The sequence below is a fragment of the Heterocephalus glaber genome, unplaced genomic scaffold, assembly GCF_053883595.1.
Source record: "Heterocephalus glaber isolate CG9 unplaced genomic scaffold, H.glaber_assembly_v1.0 deba00000281, whole genome shotgun sequence".
Lineage (NCBI taxonomy): Eukaryota > Metazoa > Chordata > Mammalia > Rodentia > Bathyergidae > Heterocephalus > Heterocephalus glaber.
In genome coordinates, this window is record NW_028258139.1 from 35,148,857 (window position 1) to 35,164,523 (window position 15,667).

The 15,667-nt window shown below is 36.5% G+C and overlaps 1 protein-coding gene across 2 annotated transcripts in view; it reads left to right on the plus strand.

The window, feature by feature from the left end:
• Positions 1-15,667, plus strand: part of Gc (GC vitamin D binding protein) — a 44,159-nt gene that overhangs the window by 14,866 nt on the left and 13,626 nt on the right. For both annotated transcript variants that reach the window (XM_004871747.4, XM_087188379.1), the window contains exons 2-8: positions 6,052-6,121; positions 6,661-6,793; positions 8,509-8,720; positions 9,886-10,018; positions 10,326-10,420; positions 14,424-14,553; positions 15,329-15,531. In XM_004871747.4, coding sequence (XP_004871804.1) covers positions 6,052-6,121; positions 6,661-6,793; positions 8,509-8,720; positions 9,886-10,018; positions 10,326-10,420; positions 14,424-14,553; positions 15,329-15,531 — 976 coding nt within the window. The remainder of the gene's footprint in view (positions 1-6,051; positions 6,122-6,660; positions 6,794-8,508; positions 8,721-9,885; positions 10,019-10,325; positions 10,421-14,423; positions 14,554-15,328; positions 15,532-15,667) is intronic.

Genomic DNA, 15,667 nt, shown 5'->3' on the forward strand with positions numbered 1-15,667 from the left:
CCATAAACACAAGTGTGTTCTAATAAAATAATTCTGTAACTCACAGGCAAAATGTGTTCAAAAATTATTATGCTAAATATTTGGGAATTAAAACACAATTTTCTATGATCATAATTTATATGCAAGATGAAGTTCTTAAGCTGCTTTTCAGAAATGTAGTTAGATCATAGGTAAACTGTAATAACCAAAATCTCATAGGACTTTGTGAGCATTAAAGGAGGTGATGTAGGTCAAATACTTAGACCAGTACTCATCAAATTATTGGCACTCAAATGTTACTTACTTGGTTATTTTTATCCTTACACAGGTTGCATAACCCTAATCCAAAAAATCTGAAATCTAATGTGTTCCAATCCTCAAACCTTCTGAGCACTGATCCTTTAAAAAATTGGGACTTTGGAGAATTTCAGATTTTGAATTTTAAAATTAGGCTACTCAACTGACAAATCAATGTAAATATTACAAAATTTTTAAAAACCCTGAAATCAAAAACACTTCTGAACTCAAGCATTTCAGGTAAGCGATACTCAGTCTGTTCACTTCAGAACTGCAAGATTCCAGGATGCCAAGTCCAGATAGGGAAGAGATTACCTTCAACTACCTCAATGGCAGAAGAGAGGAACATCCCTCCCATCTTTATCTCTGAAAAACCAACTGTAGATGAGGAGGTGACCAGTCCACAAAATGAAAGAGAGAGAGAGGAGAAAAATATGGAGGAAAATGCTCCCTAGGATTGTTGTGGGTATCCTAAAGCACAAGGTAGGTACCACGTGTAGTGATTACAAGGACATCAGGGTGAATGAGTCTCAGAGGGCATGTTCTCCAGCAGCAGTATTTCCAGGTCACTGACTTGTTGAACTTCTATCTCCTACTGTTTTCAGTGATTTCAGTTTTTCAGAATCTGAAATGAAGCTCCATTTGTTCCCCAATACCATCCTAAGAGATACATCAATTTCCTCTAGATTGCTGAAGCCATAGATGTCCTGCAAGTCTATGAATTTAATTTTTAAAGGGTAGAATTTCTTGCAAATGAGGCAAACCCAGAAAACTGCATACCTGCTCACAACCATGAATATTAATATGAAAAGCCAAATCAATGCTCAATAATAACAATCTAAAGTATCAGTGGACTTGCAACCAAAAAAAGCTTGAAAGACAAAACAAAGTATTAATTCAATCACCTCTTCTTCATTTACATTATTTCTAGAGATATATCAAACTTCATCAACTAGGGGACCTTCCTAAGCCAGCTTAATATTTACTTTCTCAAGTGAAATCAGTACTCTGAAATCACCATTACTCAGCCTTAATTAAACAATGTAAACTGTATTCTTGAAAGATAAACTTTTTTAAAGAAACACTAACAAGCTGGGCACAGCCTGTGATGCTAAGTTTGAGCTCAGCCTTGGTAATTCAGCAATTTATCAAGGCCCTGTCTCAAGAATTTTTTAAAGCTGGGGAGGAGGAGTGTAGCTCAACATGAAGGTCCTGAGTTCAACACCTAATACTGGGGAAAAATTCTAATAAATGTGCTAATCTTTTCTAACAGAGATGAACCCATCTGTACAGAATAAAAATTAAAATTTCAAAAAAAAGAAACTATAAAAATACAAAATAAAGTTCTAAAAATACATGATTTTCAAAACACAAGAGAGTATCTGGGATCCTGTGTTAGCATCAACTCAAGTCTGTGTTATTTAGGATAATTTATTGTTCCTGGTATAAATTTTCCTAGGGGACCAAATTAGGTTTCGGTGAAAGCTTATATTAATCAAGAAAACACCCAAAATTCTTATTCATTGGAATTTGTACAAAGACAGTGGATGTCTCCATTAGAATGAAACTTTCAGGAGGGCAGGGATATATCTATTTTGTTCTCCACTGTACATTCAGTACTAAACCCAATGCCTAGCACAGAACTAAGTCTTCAAAAGATATCTCCTGTTAGCTGGGCATGGCGGTGCATGCCTGTAATCCCAGCACTCAGGAAGCTGAGGCAGGAGGATCACCTTGAGTTTGATGCCAGCCTGGGCTACGTAGAGAGTTCAAGGCCAGGCTGAACTGCATAGCAAGACCCTGTCTCAAAATAAATAAATAAATAAATTAATTAATTAATTAATTAATTAAATATTTGCTGCATATTTGAGTGAGTGTTCAACTTTGTTGGGAAAAGTAAGGTGCATAAAGCAATAAAGATTTCCTCAAAGTAAATTGAATTTGTTTTCAAAAATCCAGCATTAGACATGACCAGAATATTTCACAATATATGTAGATGAAACTCAGTCATGATTTTGCAAAAAAGTAAAACCTGTTAGTGAAGTCTATAAACATTTAGTGCTGAGAGATCTCTTGATATGAAAATGATTTCACAAGAGCCATTAAGTTTATGCCAATATTTACTGGTACCATATTGAAGTCCATATTTGGACTTCAATACAACTAACTGGACAGAGTGCCATTTCATTTGAGATTTAAATTGAACTATAGGAATCAGCAATGAATCAGAGACAGTTCAACTGGTGTTAAACATTAACACCAAAAAATACAATTATTAAACAGTGTTCCATTGGCATGAGAAATCAATGTGTAATTATCACATTATTAATTAACTTCAGTATTTATTTGCTGTTTTCTACAAAATTAAAAAAGGATTAACATATATTTGTTCAGTTTTGTAAGCTAGATATCACCTCTTTGGACAAATGAATAAATACAAATTTTATCATAAATATATTTGGGGTTGTTCATTTAAAAGATCATGTAGGTTCCATAGGCTCCACAGGTTATTTTATAAGAGCAGTCTACCCTTATATTTTAATTCCAAAGTTTTTAAACTCACCCTTTCAACTCCTCCTCCCTTGGGTCTTCTCATGCCCAAGGCTGAATATTCCAGCAAAAATGGCTCTAAAACCACTTTAAGCCTTAGGTTTAAATTTCCTACTTTTCTCTCATCAGCATGCGCTCTAACTAAAGCAGTATGTAAACAAGTATTTGAACTAATTAAAACTATTTAACAGTAGATAATCTGTCATACTCAATTGTGCTTCTTTCACATGTGTGCACACATATTCTCATAATACATAAATACATAATACATAAATACATGAAAATACATTTTTTGTGAAATGAGAAATCTGAACCTAAAAGGCTAGAAATAACATTTTCTCAAAATGTCCATCACCAGCACCACATTTCAATGCAGGCTTTCACTTTTGATGGTCACATTAAAAGTACAAACACAAACAGTTATGTGTGGGGGGTTGTTTATTAAAGTTAGCTCATACTCATTAAAAGTAAAATGTTCTTATTACAGATTTTGGGGTATAGCTTAAAACATTGTAAGCTTTGGGGGGGGGAGTCCATATAATTGCTTACTATTTCTAAAAGGTACCTATTTATGATATCTACAAAGTGATATTAAAGACCATGAGGATACAATCTTATACTAAATTCAGGAATCTTTAGTGTGTGTGTGTGTGTGTGTGTGTGTGTGTGTGTATGGTTATTTAAATTCATTTCAGTATTTTCACTGAGAAAATAAACTAATTTCTTCCAAATGCTGCCATCTTTTCAATTATTGGCCAGTTACAGTAATGTTTTCTTACATTGAACTAAATTCTACTACTCTATAACTCCTAGCCATTTTTCCTAGCTCTATTTTAGAAATAGCATAAAACAACTCTATCTTCACCCTAAAATATAGTTCTTCACTAAATAAAGATCACTCTAACCTCTATTCTTTCCTACTATGTCCTAATCTTCAGTCTCATAAAATACCATTAATGATTAATGAAATTTTTTTGCCTTCCTTTCACATTTTGAGCCTGTCACAATATCTCATCTTGTAAACTGATCAATAAATTTCAGAAAATGAACTAGATGTGGAGGTTCTCAGACATAGAGAGCTTTGTTGCAGGTGACTTTTGATATTCTACTGACCCTTAGCTTTATAGGTCCTGTGGCCTTGTCCTGATTTCTGGGACATGTCAGATCCTTACACATGGGGATTTTCCTACTTTCCATGGGCTTGTGATGATATACATTTGATTTGGCTCCATCTTACAGAATAGTGCTTCACAATATCGTCTCATACTTCTGACTTTTTTCACATAAGAAATCCATTTTGGGTTGTCAATCTGAAAAATACCGTACAACTTCCACTGTAGTCCATTTATATCATAAATCTACCAATCCTATAAAGAATCTTTTTATTTAAAAAAAAAAAACCTCCCCAATTTGTATCCAACCATCATTATCTCCATTGAAACAAGTGTTTCTACTCAGTTGTATTCAGTCTTCCTAGAACTGTAACTGGCAGAGAAGTGAGGACGTCTTTGGAATAAAATACATGATAGCAGTTACCACCACAACCTTTAAGATGGCATCATCAATGTTTAAAGCCAAGAGGATACATTTCTAAAAGTAAAAGTCCCTTAGAAGACAGACTAGGCTATTCATATACTTCTTACAATTTTTCAAAAGATAAAGCATCTGGGCCGGGGATTTAGCTTAGTGGTTCCACAGCCTGCCTCCCAAGCTCAAGGTCTGAGTTCGATCCCCAGTACCAAAAAAAAAAAAAAGATAAAACATCCCAGGGTTGGGAGATTTCCTGGACTTACATGTGTAAATGATTAATCAGGACAGAAAACACTGAAGAAGGGGGTCTCACAAGTAATGAAGAACCCAGCCCTGAGGGAATGGCTACTGCTTGCTTCTTGGATGGACTGAAATCCAGGTGCCATGATTTATCTGTTCACTCACAGAGAATGAAAAAGTCCTCTGATGTTTTTAACTCTGAAATAACAATTTAGTCCTGAGAAAGAATGGTTCTGTTTAACACTTGACAGTGTAAGTTTATTTAAAGTGAAGCTGCTACCCCTGGTCAGGCCTGCTCCAGACCTGTGATAGGACATTTGCCTCTCTTTTTCTCTGCCTACGCCCTTCTCTTTCCTCCCATTCTGTGGGCTGCATGGGGAAGGGAGACACTAGTAGGAGAGGCAGCACCAGGAAAAACTAACCTAATGGCCAGAATGGTGAACTACTGTCATTTCCTCTGATTATGGAGCTGTGCAAGCTGATGTGCTCTCTCGGTGGCTTGCTTGGCCTAACATCCTCACATCCCTAGAGATGTCTTACAGCCAGCTGGCACCTTGAGACCCCTGTAGGACTCTGATTTCCAAAGGGAGCACCTTATTGCCTGCAGCCCATGCCCTCCTGGTAGCTCTTATTTAGGAGGTAGGGGTACACCTTGTTCTCCCGCTTGGTCTACTTCAGACCTGCAGGCCACTCAACCTGTCCTCACTGTTTAGATTTCTCCAGCCTGAATCAAATGCCTGTCCACTGTACCTCAAACTTCAAGGGTCACCTACCAAGGTTTCTGAGTGGTTTTCTTGAAGCTTGTTTACCTAAGCTTGAAGTGAGGGAAGTCCTTTCCACCTTCTTCATATTTACCAAACTGAAAAATTCCTTCAAAAAATATTTTGTCTTACTTTTACTTCTTCCTAGCCTTCCCTTATAGATCCTGGAAGCGGGTGGCAGTGTTTGTTCCCATACACTTCCTTCATGGTCCTGCATTAGCAGGGCTGACCTCTCACCTTGGAATGGAAAGCCTTCTCCATGTACTTTCTGTTCTGCTTTCTGTTTAATCCTTAAGTGGAATAAGATAACAAAAGGGAAAGGGAAAAGGGAGGACAATAGAAGGGAGGGAAGAAGAAGCCATTCCATTTTTCCATTGTTATGAAGATGAAACTTAAGGGAATGGTTTTCTTATTATTGGATTTGAACTCACTAGTGTATACAATAATTCAACCATTATACTTTCAATATTAATGCACTCTTCTTTTTTTCTGCTGTTCATTAAAACACAGCAGCACATTATAAAGTTGTTGCCAATTACATGACAATAGCTAGAAAGGCACCCTAAATTAAATTACATATAGATACTCAGGTAATGCTACTTTTACCATACATTGTGTAGATCACTTTATACATGTACATTTTAGTACTAGATATTAAAAGGGAAAAAACAAATTTTTTATTTCTGGTTCCTAGGCCGAGATTATGAACGGGATAAAGTCTGCAAGGAGCTCACCCAGCTGGGAAAGGATGACTTCAGAACGCTGTGAGTGTACAGTACCCTCTCAACTCTGTTACTTCACCCTGAACAAAACTAAACACAAGCCAACAGCCAGACAATACAAAGGAAGGAAGAACTGTGTCTTTGAAGACAAAGCAACAGTCCTGCGGGACCTACACCAGCAGAGCCAGGCAAAAGGGGGACACCCAACAATTCCAGTGGGTTTCTGATGACTGTGAAGTAATAATTTGGCACCAGTAAATTTATGAATGAGTTTAAAGAGAGTAATTAAGGGACAGTTTTCTGAGGTAAATTAAGATATAATAGTACATTGTAGGACTCTGGTAAAAAAAGGTAATGAAGTACAAAACAGGACCACTACAGGAGGCTTGGAACAGTTATTGACTGGTTTGATTAGAACAAAAGCTACTTTTAAAATTCAACCTCATTTTTAATTAGCCAAATTAAAAAAAGTAAATGTATGAAGTATTCCATTTAGAAATTGACCACTTCTCATATTTTAATATATGCAAAACTGTGAAAATTCAAATATAATGAATATTATAATTATATTTTCTCCTCAGGTCACTAGTCCTCTACAGCAGAAAGTTTTCCAGCGGCACCTTTGAGCAGGTCAGCCAACTTGTTCAGGAAGTTGTCGCCTTGACAGAAGAGTGCTGTGCAGAGGGAGCTGACCCCAACTGCTATGACACCAGGGTGAGTGTGCTCAGCCACTGTCCTTATAGTGGCCCTGAGCAGAAATCCACCATAGCCTCCATGTCACACCTCTGAGAAGCTGAGACAACAACTCTGCTTGCTCCAAGTTTAGGGAAAATACAAAGCCAAAAGTTCTGAAAGATGATGGAAGGTAGGATGAAGAGTTTGCTTCTATGACTCATTCATCACATTACTTTCTTCCCTGGCAGGAAGGGCCTTCAGAAGTTTAACATTAGAAAGGAGACCAGTATTCGAAATAAGGACAAGGACATTAAATTACTTTTCACACATAAATGCTGTGTTAGTTACTTTTCTCATTGCTGAGACAAAATAACTGGCACCCAAAGTTAAAGGAAAGATTTATTTAGCTCACAGTTTGTAGAGTTTCAGCCCATAATCAGCTGGCTCCAAGGCAAGGTGGCAGAGGGGCAACCATTCCTGGTGGTGGAAGCAGCAAAAGCATCAAGGGACCTTAACAGTCTTTCTGTCCCTTTATCCTATTCAGACTATTTTGGGGTGGTAGTATTAATTCCTTAATCCTAGTGCCCTGAGGCCTAGTCCACCATGAATCAATCACACTCTAGATTCTCCAAAATAGCCTATGACAACATGAAGTTTTGGGGAGGACATCTAGACAAACCATAACCAATGCCAAGGTAATTTTTCCATGATGAAAAGACTATTTCTAATATTTTTTTTCTCTGAGATGTCAATTTCTTTTCTACAGTTTTATCTCAAGTATTGAATTATTTCCAAAAAGAATACTCTGTTACTACAATCCCTCAGGTGATGCTTTGTCCTTGCACGTACTCAACAGTGTAAAGGGGTTGAGGCAGGAAATCAGAGCACAGTAGTGGCCTTCAGCCCATGCCATTGTTGCAAGTACATCTTCAAACTCTGGAAAAAACTAATTTTCACACCTTCATCTTTGACCTACTGAATCAAATTCCTGGGTTGTGTAAACTTTGTATTTCTTATTTTTACATAGCCAATGAATAACTGTGATGCTAAAGCATCCTCCAGAACAATTACTTAAAGAGTTGTAGAAGGGGAGAATAGTTAAGTAGCAATAGTCTGCTCATTTGAAAAAGGGAGGGGAAGGAGGCCCTCATCCCTGCTGGAGTAACTGCAGCAAGATACAGTAGGGGCTCGCATGGGAACCTTAAGGGGGTGTTCCTGTGACCTTCAGAGAGCTGAAGCCCCCACAGACAGACGGAGCAAGGAGCTGCAGTCGAACATATTCTATTATGAAGGTTTTATTGTTTGTGCTACTCTGAGGGAGTACTTTCTTAGCATAAATAAGATCTTGTACTTGCCTCTAATGTAATTGTGCAACTGTTCGTGTTCACAAATCGTCTCACAAAAACTTTCCCATGGGCATTTTGTTACTAATGAGAAATTTTAATTTACAGACTAAGATGTTATGCAAAAGGATAAATACAGAGCAAAATAAAAGACAGATAATAAGAAGCAGGGAGTTAGATCTTTCTTAGGGAGGAAGGGGATCAAGAGATGGGGGGAAGGGGATGGAGGGAAAGAAGAGGGATGAAAAGGGAATTAAGGTGTGTAATGTCCATGTACCAACTTCACATCATGTAAACATTATGCACTTCCAACATGAACTAATGAAAAAAAGATGCTATGCTGAGTGGAGAACTACAAGGGTAGAAACTTGCATATTCTGTGAGTGCCCCTTTTTCCTCTTCTCATTGCAGACCTCAGCCTTGTCTGCCAAGTCATGTGAAAGTGACTCTCCTTTCCCGGTGCACAAAGGAACTCCTGAGTGCTGTACCAAAGAGGGCCTGGAGCGGAAGCTCTGCATGGCCGCACTCAGTCATCAGTCTCGAGAATTCCCCACCTACGTGGAGCCAACAAATGATGAGATCTGTGAGGCATTCCGGAAAGATCCGAGGGGGTTTGCTGACCAGTAAGCTGTTCTCATTACAAATAGAACATTAGGTTATAAAAAATCTGAGCTGAATCTCATCTAACTACTAACTCTACGCAACACTGTCTTTTACCCCAGCCTGCGCTAGTAGGAACTGGGCTCTGACCCAGGATAGCCCCCTTCCTGTCAGAACTGACTATTGAGAATGCCTTTCTCAGCCAGAAACAAAACTATCCTGAACTCTCACCCACTGGGCCCAGTTCTATTATCTGAAGCAGAAGCAGTTTCATCCCCCCTCCATGTGACCTGTATTCAAACATGTAACAGCCTCTATTGTAATTCCTCTATGCAAAAGGATTCTTGTGGACTCCAAATGATGAAGCAACTCTGTTGCCATACACATTTTAAATACTTTCCCATAAAGCATAAGAAATGCAATTTTTTCCCTTCATTCCTATGTATCTCCAGAAAAACCTATGAAAGTGATACAGGAACTACAAAAGCGAGGGTATGACTCTGACCTTCTCATTATTTAATATGAATGTGAAGTCAGATTAGACTCTGATTATGTTAGTCTAGGAAAGTCTAAAAATGGACAAAAATGAGGAAAAGTCAATGTACGAGAAAAATAATATATACATATACAGGTAACACAAAAATCAAAAGTAATGTCATTCAAATTGTCATCATTTTATAAATGTTATAAATTGGCTTGTCCAGTCCTATAAATCTGCATAGAGACTTTTTCCAAAGTATCAGAATCTTTTAGCTCATAAGGACTTGTATTCTTAAAAATTAAAATGGTTTCTCCGAACAAATAAGTAAATTAATGTGCAGCAGCTGTCTAGAATAATCAACTAAGATACATAATGAAGAGTAAATCCACTAACTGGATTACTTATAATTAATTCAACAAGCAGCTTAATAAGCAGCTGCCATGGGTGATACACTTGTATAGATATCAAGTGAATAAAGGGAAAAATTACTCCTCCCTCAGGCAGATTACATAGGAATCAAAGAACCTATGTTTTTTAAATAAATACACTGATTAAACATGATTGGTACTATAGTTCTTTCTGTAAATCCCTAATGGTTTTTAGACATTAAAACTGTAAACTCGTATCATTTCTCCGTCAAAATACTTACGAAGCATTAGGTTTTGTTTTCTTACAAATTTTTAATTGATCTTATTTTTCTCCCACAGATTTTTGTATGAATATTCCAGTAATTATGGACAAGTCCCACTGCCACTTTTAGTTGGTTACACCAAAATTTATCTCTCTATGGTCGGGTCCTGCTGTACCTCCCCAAGTCCAAACGTGTGCTTTTTGAAAGAAGTAGGTTTCATTTCTTACATAGTTATGTTCTGTAGTTTTTCCCTCATCTAATTACATTCTTTTTAAATAAGTAGGTGTTGAGATTTAGCAATTAGTAAAAATTTCTAAAATGGTTCTATTAGCATTTCATTAACTTGGAAATAAACATGCCACTTCTGGAAAGGAGGTATCAATAAGTCCTTTTAATCAGTGCTCAGTTTTCTATTCACCAAAAACATACTGAAATTAATATCTGCTTTTGCTATTGGTGTGCATTGTTTTCAATGGGTCTTGATCTTTTAATGAAATTCTCTGTCTTATTCTCTAGAGACTTCAGATTAGACACTTGTCACTCCTGACCGCTATGTCAAATCAAGTTTGTTCACAATATGCTGCTTATGGAAAGGAAAAATCAAGGCTCAGGTAAAGACTAAGCACAATCAGATTTAGAAGTTTGGTTCTGCACATCTATGATGTTAAGGGTCGCTAAAACGATATTTGTAAAAGACAATATAGAACAGAATCTACCACAGAACTACTCAAATAAAGTGACATTTTCTCTAGCACTTGTGTTTGCCTTTTACATTGAGATCATGCATTTGTCAAGTAGAACATAAGAATTTATAACATAAAACCACCATATGCAGCTCTTAATTAATCATTACTTTATACTTGGATTAGTGGCAAAGAATTTACTCCAGAAAAATATCTTCTTTCTCAACTAGGAAGGGGATCAAGAGATGGAAGGGAGGGGATGTGGAGGAGAAAGGATGAAAAAAGGAATGTGTCATGCCCATGTCCCAATTTCCCACAAGGAATGTAGACATTATGTACTGCAAATATGTACTAATAAAAAAAGAAGTATCACCTGTCCTGAACAAATGTTGTTACAAAATACTGCTCTCTTATTTTTGATAAGAAAAAATTATAGATTTCCTAAATAGTGATAGGATAGAAAATGTTCCAGTTATAGTATATAAATATAAAAGAATACTACAGTTTGCCAAAATTATATTGTAAGAGCATGCTTAATAAAAAATACAAAGCACTGCTCAAGGAAAGCAAAGAGAAAATACAGTAAATGGAAAAATATCCCGTGCTCATGGTTTGGAAGACTTAATGCTATTAGAACATCCATACTACTCAAAGCAATCTGCTGATTTAGGATCTCTGTCAAAAACGTATTTTGCCGAAACAGAAAATATCTGTGTTAGTTTTCTATTACTAAAACAAATACCTGAAATAATCAACTTATAAAGGCAACAGGCTTGTTTTGGTAACAGTTTGAGAGGTTTCAGTCTGGGATGGGCTGGGCCTGTGGCTGTAGGGCTGGGATGCCATAGCATGGTATGATCACAGGAAAGCAGACCGCTCACTTTACAGCCAGGAGACAAAAGAGAAAGAGGGATGGGGTTTCATTATCCCTTGGAGGGTGTGTCTTCAATAACCTAGAGACCTCTCCCTAGGCCTCACCTCTTAAGGATTTGACTACCTCCCAAATCAGGACCTGGGGACATTCCAGATCCAAGCTATAGCACCATCTTAGAATTAAAAGAGGGTCTCAAGGGACCTCAAATGGTCAAAGCAATTTTGAAAAAAAGTAAACTTGGGAGCTTAAAACATCTTGATAGCGAAACACACTACAAGGTAACAGCACTTGAAATATGTGATACTGACATGAAGTTAGATAAATAGACCAAAGGGATAGAATAGAGAACCCAGACATAAAATGTCTTCATATATGAACAACAAGAGTGCCAAAACTACACATGACAGTTTCTTCAACAAGTGATGTTGAGAAAACTGGGTATCTACAGACAAAAGAATGATGTTGGACCCTGGCATTACACCATATACAAAAGTGAACCCAAAAAGGGATAAGGACATAAATGTAAGACCTAAAACTGTAAAACTAGAAGAAAACACAGGGGAAAGTTTTCAGGGTACTGGATCTGGCAATGATTCCTTAGATGTGACTCCAAAATGTGGTCAAGAAAAATAAGGGAAATGGAACCACATCAAACACTAAAACTTTTGTTTAAAGGACATAATCACAGAGAGAAAGAGCAATGCAAGGCATGGTTGATATGCACAGTGACCATTTAAATTTTAAAAATTTATTACCATAAAAGATGCATTGCTGTTAATTGCTGTCTGGGAACACATTTGTCCCATTGTTCTTGCCACTTTCTGAAGCAATTCTGGAAGTCATCTTTCATGAGTGTCTTTATAAGATTTAATCAAAAATACAGTGAATGCTGCCACCAAGGGCCATCTAATAAAAGGCAGGCTCATATAAACATAACAGTGTGCCTCATTTACCGTATTCACTGCATCACTGCACCATGTGATGTCTGGCTCTTCCCCAAAGTCAAAATGACCATGAAAGTGCAGTGTTTTAAATTGATTCAGGCATCGAGCCAGCCAGGACAGTGCAACTAATGACACAAAAGAGGATTTCAGAAAGTGTTTCAGAAAGTGGCAAGAATGAAGAGATATGTGTGTTTGAAGTGAGGGTGAGTGTTCTGAAGGGGATTCATGCCAGTATGTCTTTTACTACAATAATTATGTAATTTAAAACATTAATCATATGTTTTGATCACTACATGTATTTTCACTCCCATGTTCATTGTAGCATTATTCACAATGGCCAAGAGGTAGAAGCAAGCCAAATGTATTTTGACAGATGAAATGATAAAGAAAATGTTGTATATACATGCAATAGAATATTTTGTAGTTTTCAAACAGATAATACCATCACATGCTACAACACAGAGGATAAACTCTGAGAATATGATATTAAGTGAAATAAGCCAGTTAACAAAGGACACATACTACACAATTCCACTCATAGAAATTACCTAAATTAGTTAAAATTATGAAAACAAAGTAGATAGCTCATTGCCAGAAATTAGGGACAGCAGCAGAGGACTCAGTGTTTAATGGGAATATAATACCAGTTTTGCAAGCCAAAACTGTTGAAGAGGTCCATTGCAAGGCAATGGGAATACACATAACACTGTTGGGCTCTATACATTAAAATTGGTAAGGAGGGTAAATTTAAGGTTGTACTTTTACTACAGTTCTTAAAAAAGAATATTTAATGATATCTTGACATATTGAGAATATTAATGTAGAAAAGAATATATAATTATATTCCTGATACCGTGGGTAAAAAAATCAGGTCTGAGAACAGTACAGGATAATTCCAATTACACATACAAATCATGTAAAATACTTAAGAATTTTATAACATCAATATTTATCAACTCTGTAGTGTAGGGCTATAGTTTTTTTTTTTATTCATTAAGTTTATTGGTACATTTTAGGTATACAATATAATGACATTCATCATTGGGAATTTTGTGCCTTTACATGATATATCTTGGTTCTTATTTTTTTTCCTCATTCCCCTGCCCTCCTTTCAACCCCTCCAACCCACCCTATTTACAAAGACTTTGTTTCCAATTTTTCCTTTTTGCATATTTATTCCTTTCCTTTCTTTCCTTTCCCCTATACCTCCCACTTCCCCTTCCCCTTTGGACCTTTTCTTTGGTACTGGGGATCAAACTCAGGACCTTGCACTTGTGAGTTAGGTGCCGGAACCACTGAGCTAAGTCCCTGGCCCTGGACATTTTCTTCCTATTTCATATCATGTATTCCACATTTTGATCCTTATTTACACTTTCAGTTTCTCACACTAGAGAAGCTATTTAGTATTTACACATGTGTGTCCTATTTATTTCACTTAAGTGTATGGCCTCAATGTGCATCCATTTAGCTATAAATGTCTCTAGTTTCTCCTTCTTTATGGCTGAGTAGTACTCCATTTTATTAAAAAAAACATAGCTTTTTTATTACTCCTTTTAGCTATAGTTTTGAAGTAAATTTATAAAGACAAAAGCACAATGTAGGCCTCATGGATAGAAAGACATGACTGCTTTCTTTTTTTCCTGTACAATTTTTTATTTTTTCTCCATTTTTTTATTTTACATGTTTACAGTACCCAGTGTTTGCACTCCATGTGTGGAGTTGGTACATGTGCATAACACATCTCAATTCCCTTTTCATCCCCTTTTCCTCTGCCTCCCTCCATCTCAGGGCCACCTTTCCATTTGAGAAAGATCTAGCTCCCTATTTCCGATTACCCATGCTTTCTTTATTGCTATTTTGGATCCAATATTTTAAAGGTATTCTTCAACTGTGTAGATTTGACCAGAAGAGAAACTGCTTTTGAGTTCTAAAAATGTGAAAATATTCATTTGGGATGATTTGATTTTGAGTATGTGGTTTTGATACACAGAATCTATCACATAGCAGATGTTCTCCATAATTGAAAGTACATTATTCATCTAGGTAGTGTGTTGGTGAAACCAAGAAAACTGAGAATGTGGGTATGCTAACAAATTCATTTTTAACTCATTAGCCATCTCATAAAATTAGCCCAAAAAGTGCCTACTGCTGATCTGAAGGATGTTTTGCCAGTAGCTGAAGATATGACTGCAATCCTCTCCAAATGCTGTGAGTCTACCTCTGAGGACTGCATGGCCAAAGAGGTACTATGACCACCATTTACATCATTGTGTGCAGTGCTACGTACATATTCTAACTGGCACACACTCTTCTGAACTGTTTTTCACATGCATTATCTTCTTAACTCTGCAAAGAAAGATTAACAAGTTTCAAAAATCTGAAACTATGCAACTAAAAGTGAAAGAATCAACATACAAGGACAAAATTAACTGACTCCCAAACTCTTACGTTACCTGTGCTGTATAATATCCATTGGCTACATATGATTATTTAAATTAATAATTCAAATTGAATATAGGTATATTTAGATTGAATATAATTTAAAATTCAGTACTTCGCTAATACTAGCCACATTTCAAATGTGTAATAGTACTGGATAGTGCAGAAATAGATCATTTTCATTACTATATAAAGTCCTATTAGTATTGAAACCATTGTACTACTAGAGTCTATTAATGTTTTTATTACACTTTTTATAATTTAATGGGCAGTTCAAATGTCACTATTTTTAATTTGTGTAATTTTCTCAAGTAGATACCAATTGAACTAATTGCTTTAGATGAAGATCAGTGTTCAAAGTCTTGTTCACCTCCTTAGTAAAAGGTACATTGAGTTGCCTGGTCTTTTTCCATCAAAATGAGTGACCATGTTAATGGATTTTTTTTTTTATCATTATGTATAAGGCTAACTAGGACTCTGCTGCAAAAATATCCTTCTAGGACTTATCAGATTAAATCTTATTTTTAATAAGGCCATCAAGGAAATTAACAATGCACAAATTCACCATTCCATTTGTAGCTGCCTGAATACACAGTAAGAGTCTGTGACAACTTATCCAAGAAGAATTCTAAGTTTGAAAACTGTTGTCAAGAAGAAGCACCCTTGGGCATTTTTACATGCATATACTTCATGCCAGCTGCCCTACCACTTGAGCTGCCAGCCATTGAGTTGCCCACAAGTACAGAAATATGTGACCAAAGGAACACAAAAGCCTTGGATCAGTAAGTAGGGGTGCTCTGGAATGTGCTTCTGCTCTGCTTTTACCTGAATGAAGGCCCAGCTGAGGGAAGGTATGCTGTCACTCACTTCAAACACAGGCAACATTCTTTGCATGTTTTTTATGGAGTAGAAGTATTT